General features: G+C 40.4%; 1 protein-coding gene across 4 annotated transcripts; it reads right to left on the reverse strand.

Annotated features, from left to right (window-relative positions):
- Positions 1 to 3,046: 3,046 nt before the first annotated feature.
- On the reverse strand, positions 3,047 to 25,590 carry cep41 (centrosomal protein 41). Of its 4 annotated transcripts, none has more exons than XM_055653373.1 (11): positions 25,436 to 25,589; positions 21,856 to 21,919; positions 18,952 to 18,999; positions 17,639 to 17,700; positions 16,948 to 17,014; positions 15,513 to 15,648; positions 14,560 to 14,726; positions 13,676 to 13,743; positions 11,108 to 11,222; positions 9,639 to 9,854; positions 3,047 to 5,404 (listed from the first exon to the last, which is right to left on the reverse strand). In XM_055653373.1, the coding sequence occupies exons 1-11, from the start codon at positions 25,547 to 25,549 to the stop codon at positions 5,277 to 5,279; spliced, it is 1,185 nt and encodes a 394-aa protein (XP_055509348.1). In that variant the 5' UTR covers positions 25,550 to 25,589; the 3' UTR covers positions 3,047 to 5,276. The 4 variants fall into 4 exon arrangements, with proteins under 4 accessions (XP_055509348.1, XP_055509347.1, XP_055509346.1 ...); XM_055653372.1 differs by having other exon boundaries at positions 15,513 to 15,672; XM_055653371.1 differs by having other exon boundaries at positions 15,513 to 15,687.
- Between the last annotated feature and the right edge of the window lie 416 nt (positions 25,591 to 26,006).

Here is a 26,006-nt window from a genome sequence, read left to right on the forward strand (position 1 = left end):
TAAATACAAACACTGCAGACATTACTCCAAATGTGACCTTATCTGTATAATCTCAGCAAAGCCTCGTGCTCTTGTACTCCAACCTTATGGCAAACCTTTCTTATTGGTTGCTGTATCTGGACAGTTATTTCCCTGCATTTCTTAAACCAGATTCCTTTGATTTTTTTCGACTTCAATATTTACTGTTCTCACATGTTTTGAAAATATATGTTTTACCTATTCATCCTTCCAAAGTGAATAGCCTCTTGGTTTCTCATAATTACATTCCAACTACCACGTTTTAGTCCACTCATTGAACCTGTATCCATTTGCAAAATCTCCAATTTCTCCCTAATCTCATTTTCTCCCTAATCTCATTTTCTCATCAAGCTTGGTATCGTCAGCAATCTACCAATCTGAACATTACATATTTTCCCCATCTTTTAGGCATTATTCTATCCACACTGATACCTTACCTCCAACACCAAGAGTTGGTACTTGTTTTGTAACACTCTAATCAAATGCCATTTAAATAGCCAGATATAGTACCGCCACTGGTTTAAGCTTTTACCCGTTCTGGTTGCATCTTTAAAATAGTTAATAGATTCATTATCCCAATATCCTTTTGAATGTTAACATTGCCTCAATCGGCATGATTTAAATGCTGTTACACTCCTAATAATGGATTGTGCCACTCTGCGGCCTACAAGATTTGTTAATATGGTGTAATATTATTTTCTGCCTCCTTTTATAGAAGCAGTGTTGCATTTGTTCCCTTAAAATCTGTTGGGACAATTCCAGAATCTAAGAAATTTTGCATGATCTGTGGAACGCCGCTAGCCACTGGCGGAGTTCCACGGGGATTGGTGCTGGGGCCGCTACTCTTCACGTTGTACATTAATGATTTGGATGAGGGAATTTGTGGCCAAGTTTGCAGATGATACGAAAATAGGTGATGGGGCAGGTAGTGTAGAGAAAGCACGGACGCTGCAGAAGGGACTTGGACAGGTTGGGAGAGGGGGCAGATGGAATATAGTGTAGCAAAGTATGCAGTCATGCATTTTGGTAATAGGAATAAAAGTGTAGACTATTTTCTAAATGGGGAGAGAATCCAAAAATCGGAGGTGCAAAGGGACTTGGGAGTGCTGATGCAGGATTCCCAAAAAGTTAATCTGCAAGTCGAATGGGTGTTAAAGAAAGCATCATAATACTAGCAATTTCAAGATTGCTAGAATACAAAAACAGGGATGTAATGCTGAGACTCTATGGCGCTGATCAGGTCGCATTTGGAATGTTGTGAGCAATTTTGGGCACCATATTTGAGGAAGGATGTCTAGGAACTGCACATGCTGGTTTAAACCGAAGATAGAAGGTCTGAAGAAGGGGCTCAACCCGAAACGTCACTCGTTCCATCTCTCCAGAGATGTTGCCCGTACCGCTGAGTTACTCCAGCATTCTGTGTCTATCTGAGGAAGATAGACACAAAATGTTGGATTAACTCAGCGGGACAGGCGTCATCTCTGGAGAGAAGGAATGGGTGACGTTTCGGGTCGAGACCCATCTTCAGACTAATGTCAGGGGAGAGGGAGATACATAGATAGTGAAGTGAAGTGTGAAAATAAGGACAAGGGGTTGGAGATCAAGGAAGATGTAGAATAAGTCATTGTTAGCTGGAAGAAGCTAACAACAAAGCAAACGCATAAAATGTAGTCGGAAACAGTAAGACTGGTCAGAGAACTGGGAAGGGATGGAGAGAGAGAGGTAGCAGGGTTACTTGAAGTTAGAGAAGTCAATGTTGATACCGCTAGGGTGTAAGCTACCCAAGCGAAATACGAGGTGATTTTCCTCCAATTTGCACCAATGGAGGCGGCCCAGGACGGAAAGGTCAGATTGGGAGTGGGAGGGGGACTTAAGAGTGCTGAGCGGAGGTGTTGAACGAAACGATCGCCGAGCCTGCGATTGATCTCGCCAATATATAGGAGTCCACACCTGGAACAGCGGATACCGTAGATGAAGTTGGAGAAGGTGCAAGTGAACCTCTGCTTCACCTGAAAAGACTGTCAGGGTCCATAGACAGAGTTGAGGGGGGAGGTATAGGGACAAATGTTGCATCTCCTGTGGTTGCAGGGGAAAGTACCTGAGGAAGGGGGTTCCCACTGTTAGGATGCCAGTGATCTACTCCTTAATCCCATTTTTATTATTTTCTGTTTTTTGAAACAAGATCATTTGCATCTTGAATCGTCCTGTGATTTCAGCAACATGCTTTTATTCTTATCCCAGTCCAAATCCAGGTTGTTACCTAGTCAGAGTGCGATTGCCTCTTGGAGCAAGGGATATTTTGGTTTCTCTGATGCAATACTGAAGTTCAGACTCCAAGCCAACAATACTGAGCTGAAGTTCATCAAGATGCAAACAGTTCTTGTAGTACTGGGACTCCCATTAGACTTCACCATAGTTTGCAGTGATAACACATCAATTTAATTGCTTTCCTTATGAACCCCATTTTATATATTGAATCAGCTGAAGTTTATATTCATTTCATATTTAGCTTGACTTACTTATACCTACCTTTCAGTTAATTTCAGAACAAAAGTAAACCAAGTCAATAAACATGAAACAACATTTTAAATACTCACTACTTTAAACTTACATGAACCACCACAAATATTGAAGGCACAATGTAGCACCTGTATTTAATGCCCACACTGATCAAATTCCCATATTGGCACTGTGTCACATTGAAGTACACACTTGGATAATTTTTAAATGGTCTCCAGCTTGGATTATGCAGGCCAGTAACAGCATCAATACCACAATTCAGGAGAGATTGGCTGTTTCAATATCACACTGTGATTAAAGTTCCTAATAGAGCCAAGTGTTCAAATCACCCTTGGCAAGAGACCATCTGGTTCTCTTAATAGCGTCAAGTCAAGTTTATTCGTCACATACACATACGAGATGTGCAGCGAAATGAAACGCAATAACTCTGAAGTTACTGGGCTATAACAGTTAAAATTAAAACCTGACCTTAAAAACACAAAAAGGTCATTAAATAGCCATGCAAACATTTCATAATTTAAAACATTTTATTTAAAAATATAGATTTTTCACTTTCAAACCTAAACCGACAGCACTTGATGTGTCCACAAGTCACAATCATCCAACTAGCTTTCACCGATCCAAGAAACAAGAGTAAAATATGAGGGATACCATGTCCTTCTGAAAATAAATTGTGCAGCTTTTATGACTCTCCGATCTGCTCCACATTCTGATTATGGTGGAAAAACCTCTTGACATAGCGTAATGAAGGTCGCTGATAAAATTCAGATTGAAAGTCCATCGTGCTGTCACATCCAATTCTGTAGTGCACAATTAACTAAAAAGGGAAGAGATATAATGTACACCCACACTCTCAATGAAGGCAGTGTCCACCTACTGGATGTAAATGGCAAGGCACAAGTAAGAAATGCATTAGTTACTTTCCTTCTTTTCTGGATGAGTGCAGTTGTAACAAGACTAAAGAAACTCACTGTTCCAGGCAAAGCAGCCCATTTGTATGACACATTACTCACCAATGCCAGCATTCACTCCTTCCACCACCAGAATAATATCTCACTTTAGAAAGCTTGACAGTGTTGACACCATTGGGCTCTATAAACATTTCAAAATAGTTTCTTGCTTCTAAATTCTCATCTGATTTTAATACCATGTGCTAGTTTTATAAATCATTGAGGACTTGTATTTCTGACTTTCTTCTGAGTGTAATTGCTGGTAAGGATAACTTTGCAAACATCCACAAAAGATAGAAAACATCAATAGCATTTTGTCATGCCAATGAGTCACCAAAGTCATCACTGAGGTTATGCAAGACCATTCCCAGCTGGACAAAACACAGCCTGATTTATAACCTTTACATCCAAAAGTAGTGTACACATTTACAACTCTTGTGCTCATTTGCCTTTCAACATTTTTAGCCATTACTAAAACGATTGGTTTGCTGAAGACAAGCATGCAGGGTGAAAATCTGTCTTCATAATTTCAGCTAGCCTTTCCAGTCCCAGGCTCATGTAGAACAGAGACAGAAAGTGCAGGCAACTTCAGTGTTAATCATATATTCGAGTATAAACATCAGAAGAATGTGAAGCTGTGTACAGGAAGGAGCACACTGACATCAGCATTTATTTATTATGTCGCCAATGTATGTGCTGCTAATACCAGTCTTCTGTTCTTCAAAATTACATCTTCCATTTAAAAAAATAATGCAACCGGTGCATAAACAAGGAAGATAAATGATAATTGATCACAGACTTGTCTCAACATTCTCCCATTGAAACAACCACAGAGCAATATAGCAAAGAATCACGTAGTTACACAATTACAATAGAATTTTATCCAGATGTTCCTCCACGATTGTTTGTAAAAATTAAAGTTGTACAAAATGTGTCCTTATGTTTAGAATAGCCAACTATTTTAAATGGATTTCAAGAACTCCTTTGGGGACAGTTAAAATAAACTAGCCTATTTGTACTCTGTGTACATGTAAATCGGTTGCCAGATTGACAGGAATCTAGACAAGAAACTTACAAAAAAATCAGTACAGGGTCATGGATAACTCGGAGACATATAATTGATGGATGAGGTTCCCAAAGATTCCTCCCCCCCTCCCCCACATAGCACACAGAACAAAATCCTCCCTTTATTGAAAATATTTTACCAGAAGTACAGTGGGAAACTGTATTCTAATTGCTTAGGCAGTGGGGGGTGGGGTGTAGGAGGAATGGCAAGCTCTTAGAGCCAATGATTCAAAGCAGCACACATATCCATTTTTCTGTAGTCCTCTGAAGCCATAGGGCAAAAAATACAATCATTCTCAATGGTATGAATTACATGCGAAATGCATTGCTTTTGCCAAAATGTAGCAATATTGAGAATTTGTGTGTTTTTAAGGCCTTGGTGCTTTGTAACACATGATTACTATGTTCCTTTTCCATGGTGCTGAACAGTAATTCCCTACTTCTGCTTTAATGTTTTTCTTCTGCTTTTTGTGGAGTTGAATGTTATAAATTAAATACATAGTTTAAATCTTATGATATTGAATATCATAATGTTTTTACTTTCTACAACATATGTGCTATTGTTATCAAGTGTTCACTAATTGATATTGCGCCAGTTTAATTTTTGCAACCGAATGGCAATCATGTATGTTCTTTAGAGACATAGCACGATGGCAGCTGATAGTAAAAACAGTCAAAACAAGAATCAGATTTAAAACAATTGAATAAATTATATTCTGCATCTTATTTCCATGGCTTATTTTGTATACTGCTTGCCCGCGATCGAGCACTAATGGAACCAGCAACAGAAGAGGCATAGCTGCTAGATGTCTTCAGCTGTGTTCTTGAAGATGAAAGGCGGCTGAAGTTGCCTAAAAAAACATTAAATGAATAAGGATTACAATAGCTCCACTCTTTACAAAGCAGTATGAAGCTGTAAAAATCTCACTTAAATCAAATCTTAGTCTGCAATAAGCATATTTAGTGTAACAGTAAACATGGTAAATATGGAATGTTACCATGTTAAATGGGTACATCCAATCATGTAAATACACTTTAATGCAATATTACATTGTAGGAAAAGTTAGAGTGAGTTTAGAGGCCAATTAAGACTGAAATTAATTTGACCTGTGCACAGGTGTCTTAATTCTTCCTCAGACATAGCCACCAACACAATTAACAAAATAAAACTTCAAAAAGAAATGATCAAAGCCACTGCCAGACATGTTACCACTTGAAAACTCACTGACAGTTTTAAAAAGATGCGCAAGTACAGAAAAAAACAGAATAAGTTCAAAACAGATGCAATATATTTTTTAATGATTTGCCATCATTTTTGCAGTCAGCTTTCTCTCCTCTGATGATTTAGAGTTCAAATCCCATCCTAGAAATTGAGGAGCAAAATCTAATTCAGCATTCTAGCAGTGTTTAAGAAGTATTTAATTGTAAGAGGGGTTGTCTATTAGAAAATATTTTAAATCTATGCCTTGTCTGTCTTCAGGTGAACATAAAAAATATCTTGACATTCACAAAGAAGGTATTTCCCCGTTGTTCCAATCAATATAAATCCTTTAAGTACAATTGAATGAAATATCTAGGTGTTCACTTACAACAGTTTATGGGAGCTTACCACATACTAATTGGCTACCTCCTTTCATATTTTAAACTTGTGACTACGTTATTTGTCTGCCTTTACTGTGGAGAAGGACATGGAAGTTAGCAAGTTCAGGGGAGGAAGCAGTGATATCCTGGAGCGTAACAACATTACAAAGTTAGGGAAGTTTTGAACTAGGGCCTGAGCACGTGTATCTAGGAAGTTTTGTGCTGTAAGGGAAGAGATTGCTGGGACCCTGGGAGAGATTTTTGTATCTTTGTTCGCCACAGGCGAGGTAAATACTGTGCCTTTATTTAAGCAAGGATAAGCCAGGGAACTGCAGTCTGGCAGGCCTGAAAGGCATGGACTGATTTAGGATAGTCAGCAGGGCTTTGTACATGGAAATAGGGTTGCATGAATTTTAATGAGTTAATTGAAGGGGTGACCAAGAGGATTGATGAGAGCAGGGATGTAGACAATGTTTATGTGGGCATTAGTACGGCTATCGACAAGGTCCCGTGAGCAAGCCAATAGTCACAAAATTGGCTTGGTGGTAGGACACGGAGGCCTGTAAGGGAGGTAGGCCACGAATCCTCCTGCAAAGACCACCAGCATGCAATTAGTTTAGCTTAGTTCCGTTCAGAGATGCAGAAACAGGCCATTCGGCCCATTGAGAAGTCCACGTCGACCATCGATCACGATTGGTGTACATTATCCCACTGCCTGGAGGAAACCCATGTGGACACAGGGAGAACATGTAAACCCCACACAAAGAGCAACCAAGGTCAGGATTGAACCTAGGTCTCTGGCCACTGTGAGGCAGCAGCTCTACCATCTGCATCACTGTGCTCACTCTTTACTACACAGGTAAGTTTTACTGGTCTACTAACTAGTCTGCTTTCTTAATCAGCTAATGGAGAATGGTAGGGGGAATTATGAGTTTTTTTTCCCTAGTTGCCAATCTGCTTCTGAATCATGCTGGATACACAGAGTTTAGGAGCACAGTAGACAAATTAGAGGGACATGGGAGTGGAGGTCAATATTTTATGAGGAATGGAACTATGAAAAATTAGATAGATAAAGTATTTGATTGAGGGGTTAATGAGCTGTTGTCTAACATATCAATTGGAACTTATTTTTAGCATTGGCAGTTAAATATCCTCTATACTTCTCGAGACCAAGGCAGATATTTCATATTTCTAAATTAACCATTTAAAAATAAGTCGAGTTTGAAATATCTTTTAGATAGACACAAAAAGTAGGAGTAACTCAGCGGGACACGCAATATCTTTGGAGAGAAGGAGTGGCTGACGTTTTGGGTCGAGACCCTTCTTCTGGCCCTGCATCAAATATTTTTGATGCATTCAATCTCGTTCATAAAACAGCCCTTTTATACTCTAACATCCACCTCAAAGGAACGTTGGCTTTAGAATTAACATGGACAAATATCAATGACCCCTTTAGAAATACATAGATATGTCAGCCTGGATTCTATATTCTAAATCAGAAGACAATGTGCTAAATCAGAAGACAATGTATTGAAAGCTGAAAATGCTTTCAAAAGCTCTATGTCATCAGATGATCTTTAGGGATATACAGTGGCTTGCAAAAGTATTCATACCCCTTGAACTTTTCCACATTTTGTCACGTTACAACCACAAACATAAATGGATTTTATTGGGATTTTATGTGATAGACCAACACAAAGTGGCGCATAATTGTGAAGTGGAAGGAAAATGATACATGGTTTTCAAATTTTTTTACAAATAAAAAACTGAAAAGTGTGGCGTGCAAAAGTATTCAGCCCCCTTTACTCTGATACCCCTAAATAAAATCCAGTGCAACCAATTGCCTTCAGAAGTCACCTAATTAGTAAATAGAGTCCACTTGTGTGTAATCTAATCTCAGTATAAATACAGCTGTTCTGTGATGGCCTCAGAGGTTTGTTCGAGAACATTAGTGAACAAACAGCATCATGAAGCCCAAGGAACACACCAGAGGTCAGGGATAAAGTTGTGGAGAAGTTTAAAGAAGGGTTAGGTTATAAAAAAATATCCCAAGCTTTGAACATCTCACGGAGCACTGTTCAATCCATCATCCGAAAATGGAAAGAGTATGCAAACCTACCAAGACATGGCCGTCCACCTAAACTGACAGGCCGGGCAAGGAGAACATTGATCAGAGAAGCAGCCAAGAGGCCCATGGTAAATCTGGAGGAGCTGCAGAGATCCACAGCTCAGGTGGGAGAATCTGTCCACAGGACAACTATTAGTCGCGCTCTCCACAAATCGGGCCTTTATGGAAGAGTGGCAAGAAGAAAGCCATTGTTGAAAAAAAGCCATAAGAAGTCCCGTTTGCAGTTTGCCACAAGCCATGTGGGGGACACAGCAAACATGTGGAGGAAGGTGCTCTGGTCAGATGAGACCAAAATTGAAGTTTTTGGCCTAAATGCAAAACACTATGCGTGGCGGAAAACTAACACTGCACATCACCCTGAACACACCATCCCCACTGTGAAACATGGTGGTGGCAGCATCATGCTGTGGGGATGCTTTTCTTCAGCAGGGACAGGGAAGCTGGTCAGAGTTGATGGGAAGATGGATGGAGCCAAATACAGGGCAATCTTGGAAGAAAACCCGTTAAGAGTCTGCAAAAGACTTGAGACTGGGGCGGAGGTTCACCTTCCAGCAGGACAACGACCCTAAACATACAGCCAGAGCTACAATGGAATGGTTTAGATCAAAGCACATTCATGTGATAGAATGGCCCAGTCAAAGTCTAGACCTAAATCCAATTGAGAATCTCTGGCAAGACTTGAAAATTGCTGTTCACAGACGCTCTCCATCCAATCTGACTGAGCTTGAGCTATTTTGCAAAGAAGAATGGGCAAAAATTTCAGTCTCTAGATGTGCAAAGCTGGTAGAGACATACCGCAAAAGGCTTGCAGCTGTAATTGCAGCGAAAGGTAGTTCTACAATGTATTGACTCAGGGGGGCTGAATTCTTTTGCACACTTTTCAGTTTTTTATTTGTAAATAAATTTGAAAACCATGTATCATTTTCCTTCCATTTCACAATTATGCACCACTTTGTGTTGGTCTATCACATAAAATCCCAATAATAATCCCAATTTACGTTTGTGGTTGTAACGTGACAAAATGTGGAAAAGTTCAAGGGATATGAATACTTTTGCAAGCCACTGTATATGCAGGAAAAGTAATTTATTTATGCATTGAACGAGATCATGGCCATTCTGTGAGCCAACGCTCTCACTCTCTCAATAGCTTTAACTAACAAAAAAGTAATTGAGCTCAGATTTAATATTAACAAATCGTACAGCATCAACATTCCTTCTGCAAATGAAAGTTCCAAACTTCTATCATAATTTGTGCATAAAAGCATTTCTTTACTTCACTTATAAAAGACTTGGAAAGATTAGGGGGAATTATTTAACCAAAATAGGTCTATCAGACATTAATATATCATTATAATAATTTTCTATGGTTTCCTTACTGGACACATTGGATGGTATTAGAATCTCATCCAGGTAATGCCGGATCTTGTTTAAATTAGCTTCAGTGAAGCGGAACTTATCTTCTGCAGGGTATGGTGGTTCTTGAGCAGTTGATCGCCTCTGACGAGGCATTGGGATAACTGGAGGTTGGCACGATGGTGGAATTGAACCAGTGGTTAGTCCTTCTGGGAACATTTGTGCAACTACTTTCAGACCTAGTAAGACATTAACATGATAATGATTGAAGTCTGCAGTTGTAGACTTATTCACAAGTTGTATTTCGACATTATAAAAATGTGAAGAGTACAGAAAACACCCCTAGCAAAAAGTAACATTCTTTTAACTCTCCTGGATTGTACACAAAGTCATAAAGCCAGAATTATACAGCACCGAAACAGACTGGCCAATTTGCCTCCTGAGCTAGTCCCATTTGCTTGCGTTTGGCCCATATCTCTCTTAATTTATTCTACACATTTATGCATATAGTACTATATTGGGCATGCTTTTGACCATGCACCGAACTTGTTTCATCACATGGGAGTCTCTGCACATCCTCCTCATAGCTTGCATTTCCCTCCAGTTATGTGTTGTCTGCTGACTTTAAATGTTACATTTAGTTCTTTCATCCAAAATGTTTTATGTATTGTAAATATTTGAGGCCCAAGCACTGATCCCCGCAGGACCCTACTTATCACTGCGGCCACACGGAGAAACACCCATTCATTCCAAATCCGTTTCCCATTTGCCAAATGATTCTCTACCAGTGCCAACATATTAACTCCAATTCCCTGTTCTTTAATTTTGTACTCATGTTGAACATTCACAAAACCATCAGTTTTTCGTCTCACATATATTTCGCATGTTACATACTGAACAAATCCCTACAGATTTCCCTTTCCTGTATCTGTACTAACTTTGTCTAATTCTCCTAATGCTTTCAAAATGTTTAGATTTACATCTTTTAGCATTTCCCTTGATACTGCTGGAATCTTACCGTTGTGATTAGATCTTTTGTTTCTCCTTCCATGTGAAATTGTTTCTAATTTCAACACTTTCATATTGTGTGAGCAACATACACATCATGTTTTAATGCACATTTTACAAGCTAAAACATATCACCGTGCTCCAAACCAAACCTACTAAGATATATATGACGTTAGGCTTTATTTAATCATTTCGGTATGCAAATCTCTCCCATAAGGATATGCTCCACTAAACCCAGAGAACTTACGGCAAATCCCCTAGAGTTTGCAGTAATTGAGTACTGAGATGCTTAACTGTTGCTTATGCAGCCAATGCCTACAACTTATTTAATAACTTGGATTTTGACAGGAAATTTTAGGCAGGAAATTGTAAGTGAAATTTAATTTTGGTTGCTGGCACATAAAATACATGCATCGCCTTGCTTTGTTAATATTCAAGTGTATTCAACAGTTCTATTACACCATGCTGAAATTGTCATACTCACCTCCTGACAGCATGAAGAGATTCTCAAAACCTCTCTCACACAACGTTGTAGCAGCCAGGCTAGCTATTCGCTCGTCTTCATCATAAAGAAGAATGATTTTTCCAGGTGCATTTTTCTAAGTGCAATCGTTAAGGCACAGAAACTGAATATTATAATTTACTGCAACATAACAACTGACTGATTTACTTTCTGCTGTAATCAAACCAGGTTGGAGAGGAGAGGAGAGGGGTGGGGGGTGAAGAGTGAACATTTAGGGGAGAAAGCAGGTAGGTGTCAAAAGAACAGCTTATATATGATTATTTTGCATTCTGAATCAAATTTCTCTCCTCAGCTACCACAAATTTTCGAAGTTCATTTAACTGAACATTGTAATATGTCTGAAGAAGGGTCTTGACCCAAAACGTCGCCCATTTCCTTTGCTCCATAGATGCTGCCTCACCCGCTGAGTTTCTCCAGCATTTCTGTCTACCATTGTAATATAACAGACGACGTTCAGCCAAATTTAGGCTGCTAGAATATTCCCATTCCCCGGTGGGAACCAATAGCTTCACTAGTGCTATTTGAGTACCAATGTTAACTATCCCACCACCAACAACTCAGGTGGGATGAGATAGACAATAGACAATAGGTGCAGGAGTAGGCCATTCGGCCCTTCGTGCCAGCACCGCCATTCAATGTGATCATGGCTGATCATCCCCAATCAGTATCCCGTTCCTGCCTTCTCCCCATATCCCCTGACTCCACTATCTTTAAGAGCCCTATCTAGCTCTCTCTTGAAAGTATGCAGAGAACCGGCCTCCACCGCCCTCCGAGGCAGAGAATTCCACAGACTCACAACTCTCTGTGTGAAAAAGTGTTTCCTCATCTCTGTTCAAAATGGCTTACCGCTTATTCTTAAACTGTGGTCCCTGGTTCTGGACTCCCCCAACATCGGGAACATGTTTCCTGCCTCTAGCGTGTCCAAACCCTTAACAATCTTATATGTTTCAATAAGATCCTCTCGCATCCTTCTAAACTCCAGAGTGTACAAGCCCAGTTGCTCCATTCTCTCAGCATATGATAGTCCCGCCATCCCGGGAATTCACCTTGTAAACCTCCGCTGCACTCCCTCAATAGCAAGAATGTCCTTCCTCAAATTGGGGATGAGATGCAAATGCATTTTAATAATTTCATAATAATATAACATATATAAGGTGAAGATTGCAATGTTTTACATTTTAAAATGGAATAAAGAAGATGTAATTCCTGTTGGGCTATAGTATGAAATAAAACTGTCCACAACTTACCATTCAGATAGTATTATTGATAGGAAGCACAAAATTACGTAAAATGCCTCCCTATGTTTGTTATGGCTGGATTCAAGATCAGATTTTAATGTCCAAAGAAATAAATTGACAACAATTATAGAAATAAAAAAATAATAATTTTTCAATTGTTAGTGGTGGGAAGGGATTAGATAAAAATGAATGAGAGCATTATACTGCTAATGCTGGAACTAGATGTTCATGGTTCAAATAGATCATTAAAGGTGATTAATTGTCAGATAAAAAAGGGAAAAAGAACAGACAGACAGAACAAAAACCTTTCCATTCCCTTGCAACTGGAACAGTCGGAACAGTCTTGCATTCATCTTGGTGGGTGGCTCAATGCCCTTTAATCTGTGCTACCAGGTTTAAATGTACCTTAAACTTATGAAATGAACATTGGTTGGCTATAACAATTTCAACTGAAAGAATTTTGGCAGTCATAGAAGCTTAGAAAATAGGTGCAGGAGTAGGCTATTCGGCCCTTCGAGCCTGCACCGCCATTCAATATGATCATGGCTGATCATCCAACTCAGTATCCTGTACCTGCCTTCTCTCCATATCCCCTGATCCCTTTAGCCACAAGGGCCACATCTAACTCCCTCTTAAATATAGCCAATGAACTGGCCTCAACTACATTCTGTGGCAGAGAATTCCAGAGATTCACCACTCTCTGTGTGAAAAATGTTTTTCTCATCTCGGTCCTAAATAATAAATTAAAATGCAAAACATATGTTGTTAGACTAATAAGCATAAACGTGGGATCTCATTCAATGATCACAAGAGATGGCAAATGTGCAAATGTTCTTATTGGTGCAGTATTTCCTCTTAAAGTGAGATTCGTGTGGAAGGGCAATTGTGCTGTGAGTAATCCTGCTATTTTGGATCTTAGATTGTTCAGACTTTGGTAAAGACAATCCATATCAAACCATTGGTATTGTGTACCAATCATAAATAATACGGTTTTACGCTGCATTCAAGTAATTCCATCTTTATCCCTACCAGAAAGGAAGAAATTACCAAATTGTTCGAGACCAAGCATGAAAGTCAATAAAACACAGTTCAATTAAGGCTCAGTCGTTCAGAAAAGGTAATGGTAAACTATTATAGTTGTTAATGAAAATCTAACTTCGCAATCTGGCCACTAATTTAACTATACAAGTCAAGTCAAGTCACATTTATTTATATAGCACATTTAAAAAAGAACTCTCGTTGGCCAAAGTGCTTTACATTTGTTATACAAAGCAATTTGGTAAAAGGATACATATTCCAGAATCTCCTTTGAGTGAGGATTCATAGTCCTAGATAACGTCGCTATAGGAAAATTGTAGGCTGCAAGAAAAAACAATACAATACAATCACTATGGGCTGAGAAGTTTTAAGTAACTATGTTACTTTATAACAGTAAAGCCTTTGGATTTTGGCATAATACACACAAAATGGATGTCACAGTTTTGCAACACACTTGCTCAACCTACAAAAATGCAATTCAAGAAAAAAAATTTCAGCGGGCTATTTAACCTCATGATGAAGTCAGTCATGGCTTCATAGGGCATGGGTCCATAGGGCAAAGTCAAGGTAACAAAGAACTGAATCCCAACAACACTGCTATTTCATATATTCCAATTTCTTGAAGGCAAAAGATTTACATGATACTACGTCTCTGTCAGCTACTGCAAGAGGTTGCAGTACAAATGCTATGCATTTGAAGCAGTTTCAGATGCTTGAAGTAAATGAATTGAGGTAAAACACCCACAAGTCCCACAGATTTTAATCTAGTCCGAAATGTATTAGCCTTCAACCGCAGATTCCTGAAATGTACTGCAGGGGGACAAAGAAGTTAGAAGTGCCAATGCATTGGGTATGACCTTGTGCCACATTCTTTATTTCATGCCATGTGCGGAGTCGTGATCTACGTCTAACACTATAAATACACATTGTGTTACCAAAAAAAAAACAAACGGGGAGCAAAATAAAAGACAGATTCCATAAGTGGGACGTAGCTAAATAATACCTGATAAATTAGGATAATTGTTTACATTCTTTACCTATCACAGGAAGCATAGATCACATTGCTCCTAAACTATTAACTGTAAAATAATATGATTAATGAAACTGGACAACTGTACTGATATCTTTATGCATTACCTCCAATAATATGACAATGATCATAAGCATCACGATCTCGTACATCCAATAGTAGGAAAGGGCAGTCAGGATAAGGTCTATCTGTTTTTTCAGGACATTCGGAGGGCTTAGAGCGATTCTCTTTTTGTTTTCTCTCCAGGTCTATTTCCCCAACGCCACTTATAACACTTTTGAGAGAAATAAGAAAATGGTCAAATCACAAATCATCAGACTTCAATGCAAATATTAAATAATAATTCAGAATTGGCCAATTTAAAGAAAATATAATTGTCGAAATATTAAAAAAAGAGAAATTTGCATAAAGTAACAAATTTCTCAGAAATCTACACAAAATCCACAGATGAAGACTGAGCAATTAGATAAAATAAGAGTAGGCACACAGGCCTCTAGCCCAGTAAAGGTCAACACCTATAACAGGAGCTTGGAAATTTTATAGCTAAATCAGCTATAAAATTTTGCTAAATAAATACAAAGTCCAGCTTTCTTTAAATCTGTTCTGAAAAGTCCCATATTCAACTTGAATAACACATGTAGTCAGTTTTATTTTGTACTATCCAACATGAATGTTTAACTGTATCCCAACATAGATCCATCCTGATTTAATTTCAAATTTGAACACTGCACACAATTTTCAAAAATAGTAATAATATATCTAATGTTTACACATGGATTTTCTTGGTAGTCATCAAAAAATTAGAATATTAATTTAATGCATCACGTGGGACTGACCACGATGACGTCTCTTGTTGAAAAGCAAAGGAATCCATCCCTTCCTGCAAATTAAATCCAGTATTAAACAGTTTTTTCTTAAAATAAAGAGTCGTTTATTATTTGCTAAACCAAATTATAAATCCAAATTTAAAGTTTTCATCTCATTTTTAGCCCGGTGCAACTAATGCTGTTACAGAGAAAGAATTATAATCATGATCTTTTGTCAGCAGAGCCATTCTTACCTTTGGAGGGTGGAACGAGCCGTAAATGGTTTTTCACCAGACCCATCATTACTTATTATATCAGCTGGACATTTCTGTAGAATCTCCACTGTACTTTGTTCATTAGAGGACTTTATTGTATTCAGCCCAGGCTCAGCTGCAGAGACCACAGAATTCAAATCTGAAGGGAACAACACTGAATTCAAATGCAGAAAGTATGGGAGATTAAAACATGTAGAATACACGAGGGAGAATCACTCGGTAGTCACAAAATGCTAGAGTAACTCAGCGGGACAGGCGGCATGTCAGGAGAGAAGGATTGGGTGATGTTTTGGGTCGAGACCAGACGAATGCCAAGGGAGTGGGCGGGATAGAGATAGAGACAGAGATTCTATGTCTGGCCCGCCCACTCCCTTGACATGTCTGAAGAATGGTCTCGACCTGAAATGTCATCCATTCCTTCTCTCCAGAGATGCTGCCTGTCCCGCTGAGTTACTCCAGCATTTTGTGTCTACCTTTGATTTAAATCAGCATCTGCAGTTCCTTCCTGCACTGGGAGAATCACTCACTGTGGTGGCATCTGGGCTTCCAGACCCAAAAAGAATTTAGAGTGCAAAATTAAAACACATGCAATTGGGGTAATATATTGGTATAGAAAGACAACTGGTTGACATACTGGAAACAGGGGGTCTTGTTCCTGGTGGCAAATAGTGGTAGGTGGTCCAGCAAGGATTTGTAGTACCATAAAGCTAAGGATTTGCAAACCAGCATCTTGCCCAGTTCCTTCCTTTGACAGCACTGGGAGAAAAAAACTCACGGACCGCATCTGGGCTTGGAAGATTCAAAAAGAATTTTTTTGAGTACAAAAGTTGAAAACAGGGAAGAAGCTTTTGCTGAATTCATCAAATATGCTCATGGAGGTAGGTACGCTTCTTAATTCTATAGTAATCATGGAATATGGGGAGCATGCAGGAAGAGAAGACTTAAATAGATGAGTTACTCCAGCATTTTGTGTCTACCTTTGATTTAAATCAGCATTTGCAGTTCTTTCCTACACTGGGAGAATCACACTGTGGTGCATTTGGGCTTCCAGACCCAAAAAGAAGTTAGAGTACAAAATTAAAACACATGCGATTGGGGTAATATATTGGTACAGAAAGACATACTGGTTGACATACTGGAAACAACTTAAATAGATGATCCGTCTTACTCGTACTGAATGGTGCAGTACGAGTAAAGGTTTAAATGGTCTACTCATGCTTCTATTATGTCTTTCAATATTTGCATTTCACAGCAGATTACTAATTGGTAATGAATAGAAAGCTAAGGTTAACAGATGCGATGTATCAACCATTATTCTGCCCTCCTCTAATAAGAAACATAAAAAGGTCATTGCCAAAATGTTATTAAATTATTTTGTGGATAATTCTGTATTCTACTGATAATCTATACACACCTTCCTCCCGGTGCAGTTCTTCAAACATCCCATTATCCTGTTCATTCACGCAAGCCACCTGTAGCACCTGGATTTATCACAAAAGTAAATTAAGATGCTGTAATAAACTTTCTGAAAAATATATATATTTTAAATGAATTCAAACTCATATTTATAGCTACAAATGATGAAATAAGTTGTGTGTTTTGCATTATATTACACATGTAGACCACAAGTTTCATTTTGAATTCAGACTACATCATAAATCAAAAATGAAATTCGACTGGTTCACAGCTTTCTTTGGAAGAAGATTAGATTTATAATTATAAAAAATAGTCCTAATTTTGTACTGTTTAATTCAATTTGAGATGGAGATCTGAGGGCTATCCCTTCTTAAATTACACCTGACAATTCTAAGGAAACAGAACAATAACTATGTTGTGTCTAAAATAAATAGGTTAGGGTTTTAGTCAGTGTCACATTCAGTTTCAGAACACATTTCCTTACTTATTCGCTCTCAATAAAATTCAGGATGAAAGGTAGATGCCAATAATATCAAATATTACTAATGTAATCTTGTAGAAAAATTGTTGTCCCTCTAGAAAATACAATTATATATTTCAAATACAAATGAAAACTCAATTCGAGACTCGACCCTCCAGTCATAGATTATATAAGTGTCTTGCTCTCCCATGATTAAAAATGCACTTACCAATTGGGCAAATGTTGTAACTTTCAATCTTTTGAATAATTCATCTCTTTTATATCTATAATCTTTTGAAAACAATTGAGATAAAATTGTAAGAGTGTAAGTACGAGAAATTAAGACAACTACATTTGCAAAATTATCTTCTTTTGCACCTAATACAATCTTCGAAGTGTAACAGATAGCATCCACAATCCAGATGTCATGTGTTGCATGGGACTATAGAAATTTAGAACACCCGAGCCAATTGTTAAATATTTAGTAGAGCCAAAATACTTCATCTGTTATATTTCTAGTAGTTAGATAAAATGACGTTTAATCACAATTATACACTAATGTGGTTTTCCAATCCATTTCTGACCATCTGTCAGCTTTGAGATCCATACAACTTCACTGATCCGTTTAACAGTATTTACTGAAAATCCCTCAATCAATCCAGTTCCAAGCATGGGAAAACATCCATGACATCAAACAAACACTGCAATAAAAAAAAGAAACTCTGAAAGCCATTTGAAAATTGTTATGGCCTTTCTTGTCGGGTACTATTACATAATTCTTCCCCTCAAGTTATGTTATGAAAATATAACAATATTTAACAAATATTACACTCATAGAACAGTACAGCACAGGAACAGCCCATCTTTGAACACGTCTGTGCTGACCCTGAAGCCATCTAACCAATCTCATCTGCCTGCGCATGATCCATGTCCCTCTATTTTCCCGTCTCTTCATGTGTCTGTCTAAACATTGCTATGGTATCTGCTTCTATTACGTCCCCTGCCAATGCATTCTCGGTAACTACCATTGTGTGTAAAAAAAAACTGGCAAATCTCCTTTAAAAACGTCCCCTTTGTCAACTTAAACATATTCCCGCGAGTATTTGACATTTCCAAGCTTGGAAAAAAGACTCTTATTTATTTCTCTTATAATTTTCTATAGTTCTATCAAATCGATCCTCAGCTTCTTGCACTCCAGAGAAACCAATCCAAATTTGTCCATTGTTTCCTTGTAGCCAATACGCTCCAATCCAGGCAACATCCTGGTAAACCTCTTCTGCTCTCTCTTCAAAACCTCCTTCTCATTCTTCTAACTAGGGATCAATATGATTTTGTTCATTTTTTGTGTTAATATATTACTAGCCTTCTTTGAATATTCTCATATGCTTGTTCTCAGGTTCCTCCAAAATGCAACTGTACTTTTCACCTCAATTACCCCCCGTGATAACAAGTTTTTTCCCCCCTCGTACAATAGTTTATACCTTAAGCAATTTCACACCTGAGAAGAATTAATTTGGGAAAGGGGTGAAAATCATCACTTACTTTTTCTTAACTCTTCAATTTTTTCCATGTACTTTGAAAGGCTATATCCTGCAAAAAAAATAAAAAATCACGGCACGGTGGCGCAACAGTAGAGTTACTGCCTTACATTGCTTGCAGCACCGGAGATCTGGGTTCGATCCCGACTACGGGTGCTGTCGGTATGGAGTTTGTACGTTCTTCCCATGACCACGGGGGTTTTCTCTGCGATCTTCGGTTTCCTCCCACCCTCCAAAGATGTACAGGTATGTAGGTAAATTGGCTTGATAAATGTAAAAATTGTCCATAGTGTGTGTAGGATAGTGTTAATATGCGCAGATCACTTGTCAGCGCGGACTCGGTGGGCCGAAGGGCCCGTTTCCGCGCTGTATCTCTAAACTAAACACAAGAGAAATCATACATTCAGATGATTATAGCTTAGAGTCAACCATATCAAAATATTCTTCAGAACAGTTACAGAGATAGGTTGAATAAGTTAGGTCTTTATTTTCTGGAGCGCAGAAGGTTAAGGGGGGACTTGATAGAGGTCTTTAAAATGATGAGAGGGATAGACAGAGTTGATGTGGACAAGCTTTTCCCTTTGAGAATAGGGAAGATTCAAACAAGAGGACATGACTTCAGAATTAAGGGACAGAAGTTTAGGGGTAACATGAGGGGGAACTTCTTTACTCAGAGAGTGGTAGTGGTGTGGAATGAGCTTCCAGTGGAAGTGGTGGCGGCAGGTTCGTTGGTATCATTTAAAAATAAATTGGGTAGGCATATGGATGAGAAGGGAATGGAGGGTTATGGTATGAGTGCAGGCAGGTGGGACTAAGGATAAAAAGTTGTTCGGCACGGACTTGTAGGGCCGAGATGGCCTGTTTCCGTGCTGTAATTGTTATATGGTTAACAGACCAAGTATAAGATTGCCTACAAGCATCACACTATTAAACACTACCTCTAATAGACTCTGAAATATATATATGCGGGTGGCACAGTGGTGAAGTGGTAGAGGGGCTGCCCTACAGCGCCAGAGACCCGGGTTCGAACCAGGCGACAGTTGTTGTATGTTTTCCCCGTGAGTTTTCTCAGGTGCTCCAGTTTCTTCCCACACTCCAAAGGCAACCAGGTTAACTGGCCGATAAAAATTGCAAATTGTCCCTAGTGTGTGTGGGATAGTGTTAATATGCGCAGATCGCTAGTCAGCTTGGTGGGCTGAAGGGCCTATTTCCATGCTGTATCTCTCATCTAAACTAAACTTGGGGACATTATTTTTGACTTCGCACAATTATTGTCTATTTGTTTTTTGAATATATATACTAAACTTTTTTTCTTATTCTTTATTATGGGTTTTACAGAGTAGTATGTCTTCATATCTGTTGTGCTGCTGCAAGTAAGAATTTCATTGTTCCGTTTTCTGGACGTATATGACAATAAAACTCTTGATTCTGATTAGTTTAGTATCATACACACCAGAGAATAAGTTGGCCATTAAAAATAATGTCATGGAAATAAACTAGTTTTCCGAACCAGCAAACAAAATGTCAGGGACACAGAGAGGAAGTCAGACAATTAGCAATGACCATCTGCCCTTTATCATACAACCTAACATCAAGGCATCCAAACAAGTTGGAGTAAAAACAAAGCTGGGAATTTTCAAATGGAAATATCCTCATCTTATTGCTGTGCAAATCAAGATACTGAAAGCTTACAGTAGGAAGAGCCTACAAGCCAAGACCTTCCACACCAAGTGCCTGCAGAGGATTGTCAGCATTTTTCAGTTAAGCAAAATATCAATATACACATCGAAGAGAATTATAAATCCCATTGTCCAAATAGTGAAAAGTAGATGGAGTTGACTGATGCATGCCTTACTCTAATGCCTTAATCTAACACCATCAAAGAGATGGGAACATGGTAAAACTAGTAAATGTACGACATTTAAATCCATTATCTTCAGCAATAAAAAAACTGTGGATATCATAAAAGGTAATAAATTTGTAACATTAACTCAATTTATCCATCTACAGAGGCTGCCTCGCCTGCAGAGTATTTCCATCATTTGATTTTATTTGATTCTCTTCATTGTCTGGTTAACTGAACTTCTTCTAACTCTCCCACTTCAACTGACTAAAATTGTTCAGATCTATTTAAAAATCTTCAGATGTCTGATCATTAACCCAAAACGTTAAGCCTCCCTATCCCTCCATATATGCTGTTTGATCTACTGATTATTTCCAGAACGTTCTCTTTTTATTTCGATCTCTGAACTTTATTCATATTTGAGCCAGAAATGTGTTTTGGACCTCAGATCCAACTCATTGCTAATATGACCTAATTCCCTTTCTATAATTTCCCACCCCTACCTCAGCTCATAGGATGATAAAAAGCTCATACATGCCTATGGTACACCAGATTTAATTATTCCAGCACAGTCCTGTTGATCTAAAAATCGTGATATCCAGGCTCAGGAACAGCTTCTTCCCAACAACCATCCACCTGCTGTTGAACACTACAATGGCTTTTCCCCCACACTATGTCTGTAATCTACTATGTTCCATTATGTCCCTGTACATCCCTGGCCCCCAAAATTATGGACCATCAAAAAACTAAAATTTTAATCTTTGCAGGATTGGCAGTTGTTTTCTGATACCAAGACTCCACACTGGAAATCCCTCCCTGAACTTCTTTAGTTTCTCTTCCGTCCTTTAAGATTTTCTTGAAACCTACAGCTGTTGATTTTAGGACCCAAAATCCCCTTAAATTACTTTAATGTCAATATTTATTTGTTTGGTAAAGCTTCTGTGTGACATCTTGGGGATGTTTTTGCCATATTAAATATTGTTATTGCAGCAACTATTTATGTTTATATGTTAGTTGCTAATTGTTTTAAGATTATAAATCATTACATTACTACTGTCAATTTACCGGTATCAATCCGTGCTCGGACATATCTGTATTTCGGATTTGGTACAACTATTTTCTTCAGAAACTAAAGAGAGAGAAAAAGATACAATGTCAAAAATAATTACAATAAAACTACAAACAGACTAGACTACAAGCCTGAACTTTGGGCTACATTATAAAATCACAAGGAATTAAATGTCCAGGTGAAGAGCTGAACAGAAAGAACCTTGATCTGGGGGAGCAATAAAATTGGGAAAAGGGCAAGCAAGTCCAAGGGAAGGAGTGGCTTGTAGTACAGAGGAAAGGGGAGAGAGGGCAGTAGGGTGAAGGGGGCAAGGAAAAGGGTCGCAAGGACAAAGGATGAAAATCTAAAAGAGCTGGGAAGGCCTGGAAAGTTAGATGTGTAGTGACAAGTGTATTGAGGGGCATAAAAAGACAAGAAGTGGAGTAAAGAGATAAATGTAGGCCTACAAGAATTGAGGTGTGAAGAGGAGACAGAAAAGCAGGGATGGTGAAAAAGTAGGAGGGTGAAAGGTTAAGGGTAAGAGCAGTGGCCTATACAGGGAATAAGATGGATTAAGGCGTAATATCTGGAGTTTGAAGAGGTATAGTTGGAGTAGAATGGGCTGAATAAAGAGACAAGGATTAAGCTGGTTAAAGAGTGAAGGTTGAAAAGGAAGGCAAATGTTGCGGTTGAAGACAAAAGTAAAGGCTTGAGCAAAAACAGATTGGGAACAGCTACTTGCAGTAATGTCTATATTCAACTAGTGAGATGTCATTCAAAAGGGAAAAAAAATGAGAGTTTACGACCAATGTGTTCTTAAAGGTTGAAAGATGCACAAATTCCCAGGCTCTTATGACTTATATACCAGGCTGTTCTGGGAGAAGACTGTTGAGGCCTTTAAAGAGAATTTTTAAATCTTTACTGAGCACAGCAGAGATACGAGATGTCACTGAATAAGGGGGAGACGACAGGAGTTAAGGCTAGAGGCTGAAGACTTTGGGGTCGGCGGATTGTAGGTGAATTTTATCTAGGTGGGTAGAAACAAGGAACTGCAGATGCTGGTGTAGCTCAAACGTCACCTATCCATGTTCTCCTGAGATGCTGCCTGACGTGCTGAGCTGCTCCAGCACTGTCTTCTTAGAAGGATTTAAGCAAGAGCATCAGGAGGATGAGATGAAGGGTGTGACAAAAAAGTTAAATGGGCTCTACGGCTGATCACTGAGGCTGTGGTTGACAGTGTTGCAGATGTTGAAGGTGGGATGTTCACTGACAAGGGTGGGTGGGAGAACCATTCAGGAGTAAAGCCTAATGATGGTGATGAGGAACGGGGGCCCGGCTACTGACCACAGGAACTGGGCGTGTTGGATTGCAGCCCTTCACTGACTTGGAGGGTCGGGGGGGGAGTGGGCAATGGTTTAGGAGTGGTGTCTGTTGAGGGTGGAATGTTGCCTCCCTTCCCTGGGGGGGTGACTAATGTTTCACGTGTAGGGGTGGGGAGGAACCTGCAGTGGTCACTGTGGGGTAAAATGTGGGATGTTGGAGTAGAGATGGCATGTAACCTGCAGGGTGGGATGTTCACTGACACTGACCGAGGGGGGCAAAATCAGTGGTGGGTGAGGGTGGGATGTTGCAGCCCTTCTCTGTCTGGGAGGGGAAGGACAACGGTTTGGTAGTGAGTTGAAGGGAGCAGAGGGAGGGGCCCCCAAGACTGATCACCGAGGTTGAAATGCTGCGGGTTGTGGGTGGGATTTTGAAACCCTTCATTGACTAGGGGTTCAGGAAGTAAAGCCAGTCGATGTGGGTAGAGAGAGCAGCCCTGCAGATGTTGACTGGGGCTGGATGTGGTGGGTAGAATGTGGGATGTTGCAGCCCTTCATAAACCGAGGGTTCAGGGGGAGAGACAGTTAATGAGGGTAGAGAGAGGCGCCCAGGCACAGGGACGGAGGTACTGGGGGTAGGGGTGGGATATTGCAGCTCTTCACTGACCAGGGGTTCAGGAGTAGAGCCAGCTGATGAGGGTAATGGGAAGAGCCCTGTTACCAGATACACTGGGGGTGGGATGTGACAGCTCTTCACTGGCCAGGGGTTCAGGAGTAAGGCCAGTTGATGGAGGTTGAGGGAGAGGCCCAGGCACAGGGACTGAGATGCCCGGGGTAGGGGGTGGGAAGTGGCAGTACTTCACGGACTGGAGGTTCAAGAGGAGAGCCTGTTGATAGGGGTAGAAGGGTGGAACTGTAGGAATGAGATGTGTAATAAGGAACTGCAGATGCTGGTTTAAGCCGAAGAAAGACACAAAAAGCTGGAGTAACTCAGCGGGACAGGCAGCATCTCTGGAGAGAAGGAATGGGTGACGTGGTGAGATAAAGAACAATTTTTTTTGTTTTTGTTTTTTTGCATATCTTTCATTCATTGTTCTCTATATCTCCACATCACCGTCTAAATCTCTCGTTTCCCTTATCCCTGACAAGTCTGAAGGGTCTCGACCTGAAACGTCACCCATTCCTTCACTCCAGAGATGCTGCCTTTTCCGCTGAGTTACTCCAGCTTTTTGTTTCTAAACTCGGAATGTGATGCTGGGGGTAGGGGAGGGACGTGGCAGCCCTTCAGTGACTGGGGGTTCAGGGATAGAGACAGTTGATGGGGGTAGAGAGGGGGCCCTGCGGCTTATGACTGGGGCTGGATGTGGTGGGATGTGGCAGCTCTTCACTGACAGGAGATTCAGGGTTAGAGCAGGTTGATGGGGTAGAGAGAGGGTCCCTGTTACCCAGGGACGAGATGGCATGTGGCAGACTCAAGACCGTCCTGTCAACGGGAGGCTCGAGGCCCCTGACCGAGGAAGAACAACAAGGTAAGGACTTGGAACTTTATTTTCGCCTTCCATCACAGTGAGGAATGTGTAGGAGTAACTGTGATGGATGTTTATGTTAAAACGTGTTTATTTGAGTTTGTTGCTTTCTTAAATTGTATGACTGACCTGGCTAGTGAATTTCACTACACCAATTGGTGTATGTGACAATAAATGAACATGAACATGAGATGCAGGGGGGAGGGATGTGGCAGCCCTTCACTGACCAGGGGTTCAAGGGGAGAGCCAGTTGATGGGGGTAGAAGGAGGGGCTGTTACTGGGAATGAGATGCCGGGGGTAGGGGAGGGACGTGGCAGTCCTTCTCGAACCAGGGGTTCAGGGTTAGAAGGCAAGGTAGACAAAGAAATGCTGGAGAAACTCAGCGGGTGAGGCAGCATCTAAAGAGAGAAGGAACCCAGTTGACATAGTTAACTGTTACTTAGAAACATAGGATATAGGTTCAAGAGTAGGCTATTCGGCCCGGGGAAGAGATGCCGGGTGTCGTGAGCTCCTCTAGTATCTTTTGTCGGGAGTTCCGCAGCGATATCAGATGTAGGGCGTCTGCAGGGGAGCGACCAGCACTCGGCTGCCATGTCCACCCCGGACAAAGTGCCATCTTCCCTCCCTCCAGACATGGGGTCACGGGCGGCGCCAGCACCGGGGGGGGGGGGGGAAGCGTCCGCTCGCAGCCACACTGGGGCTGCCGGGACCCCGAGGCGAGGGTCTGAGCATAATTATCACCCATACTAACCTCGGGATTGCCGATAGACTTCCTCAGTGACATGTTTACAACGGTGGACTCCACGACGATGAATCTTGAATCAATCGCCGCGCCGCTGGAGGCAGCAGCAACCGTCGCCGACATTCAAACAGTCCCCCCATTGGCCCGAGTCTTTGAAAGCGACCAATTAGAGGGCGGCTTATTCCGAGGTGAGGCGGGCAGCCGTTGCTGGGGGAGGGAGGGAGGCGGCGGTAGCCTTGGTAACGGCCACCATGCCGCCCAAAGATCTTTGATGCCGCCTGCCACACTCTTGGCAAGTCTTAAAGAGGGAACTGCAGATGCTGGAGAATCGAAGGTTACACAGAAAAGCTGGAGAAACTCAGCGGGTGCAGCAGCATCTATGGAGCGAAGGATCCTTCGCTCCATAGATGCTGCTGCACCCGCTGAGTTTCTCCAGCTTTCTGTGTAACCTCTTGGCAAGTCTGTCCACCAAAGATCTTATAGCGCTATAGGGTGATTTCACTAAAGGTCACTGGAGCGTAGATCCGCACCCACGTGACCAAAATTCTCAAGTGGAGGACACTCGAGGGTTCGGTACATG

Source organism: Leucoraja erinacea, chromosome 22 (assembly GCF_028641065.1).
Source record: "Leucoraja erinacea ecotype New England chromosome 22, Leri_hhj_1, whole genome shotgun sequence".
Taxonomy (NCBI): domain Eukaryota; kingdom Metazoa; phylum Chordata; class Chondrichthyes; order Rajiformes; family Rajidae; genus Leucoraja; species Leucoraja erinaceus.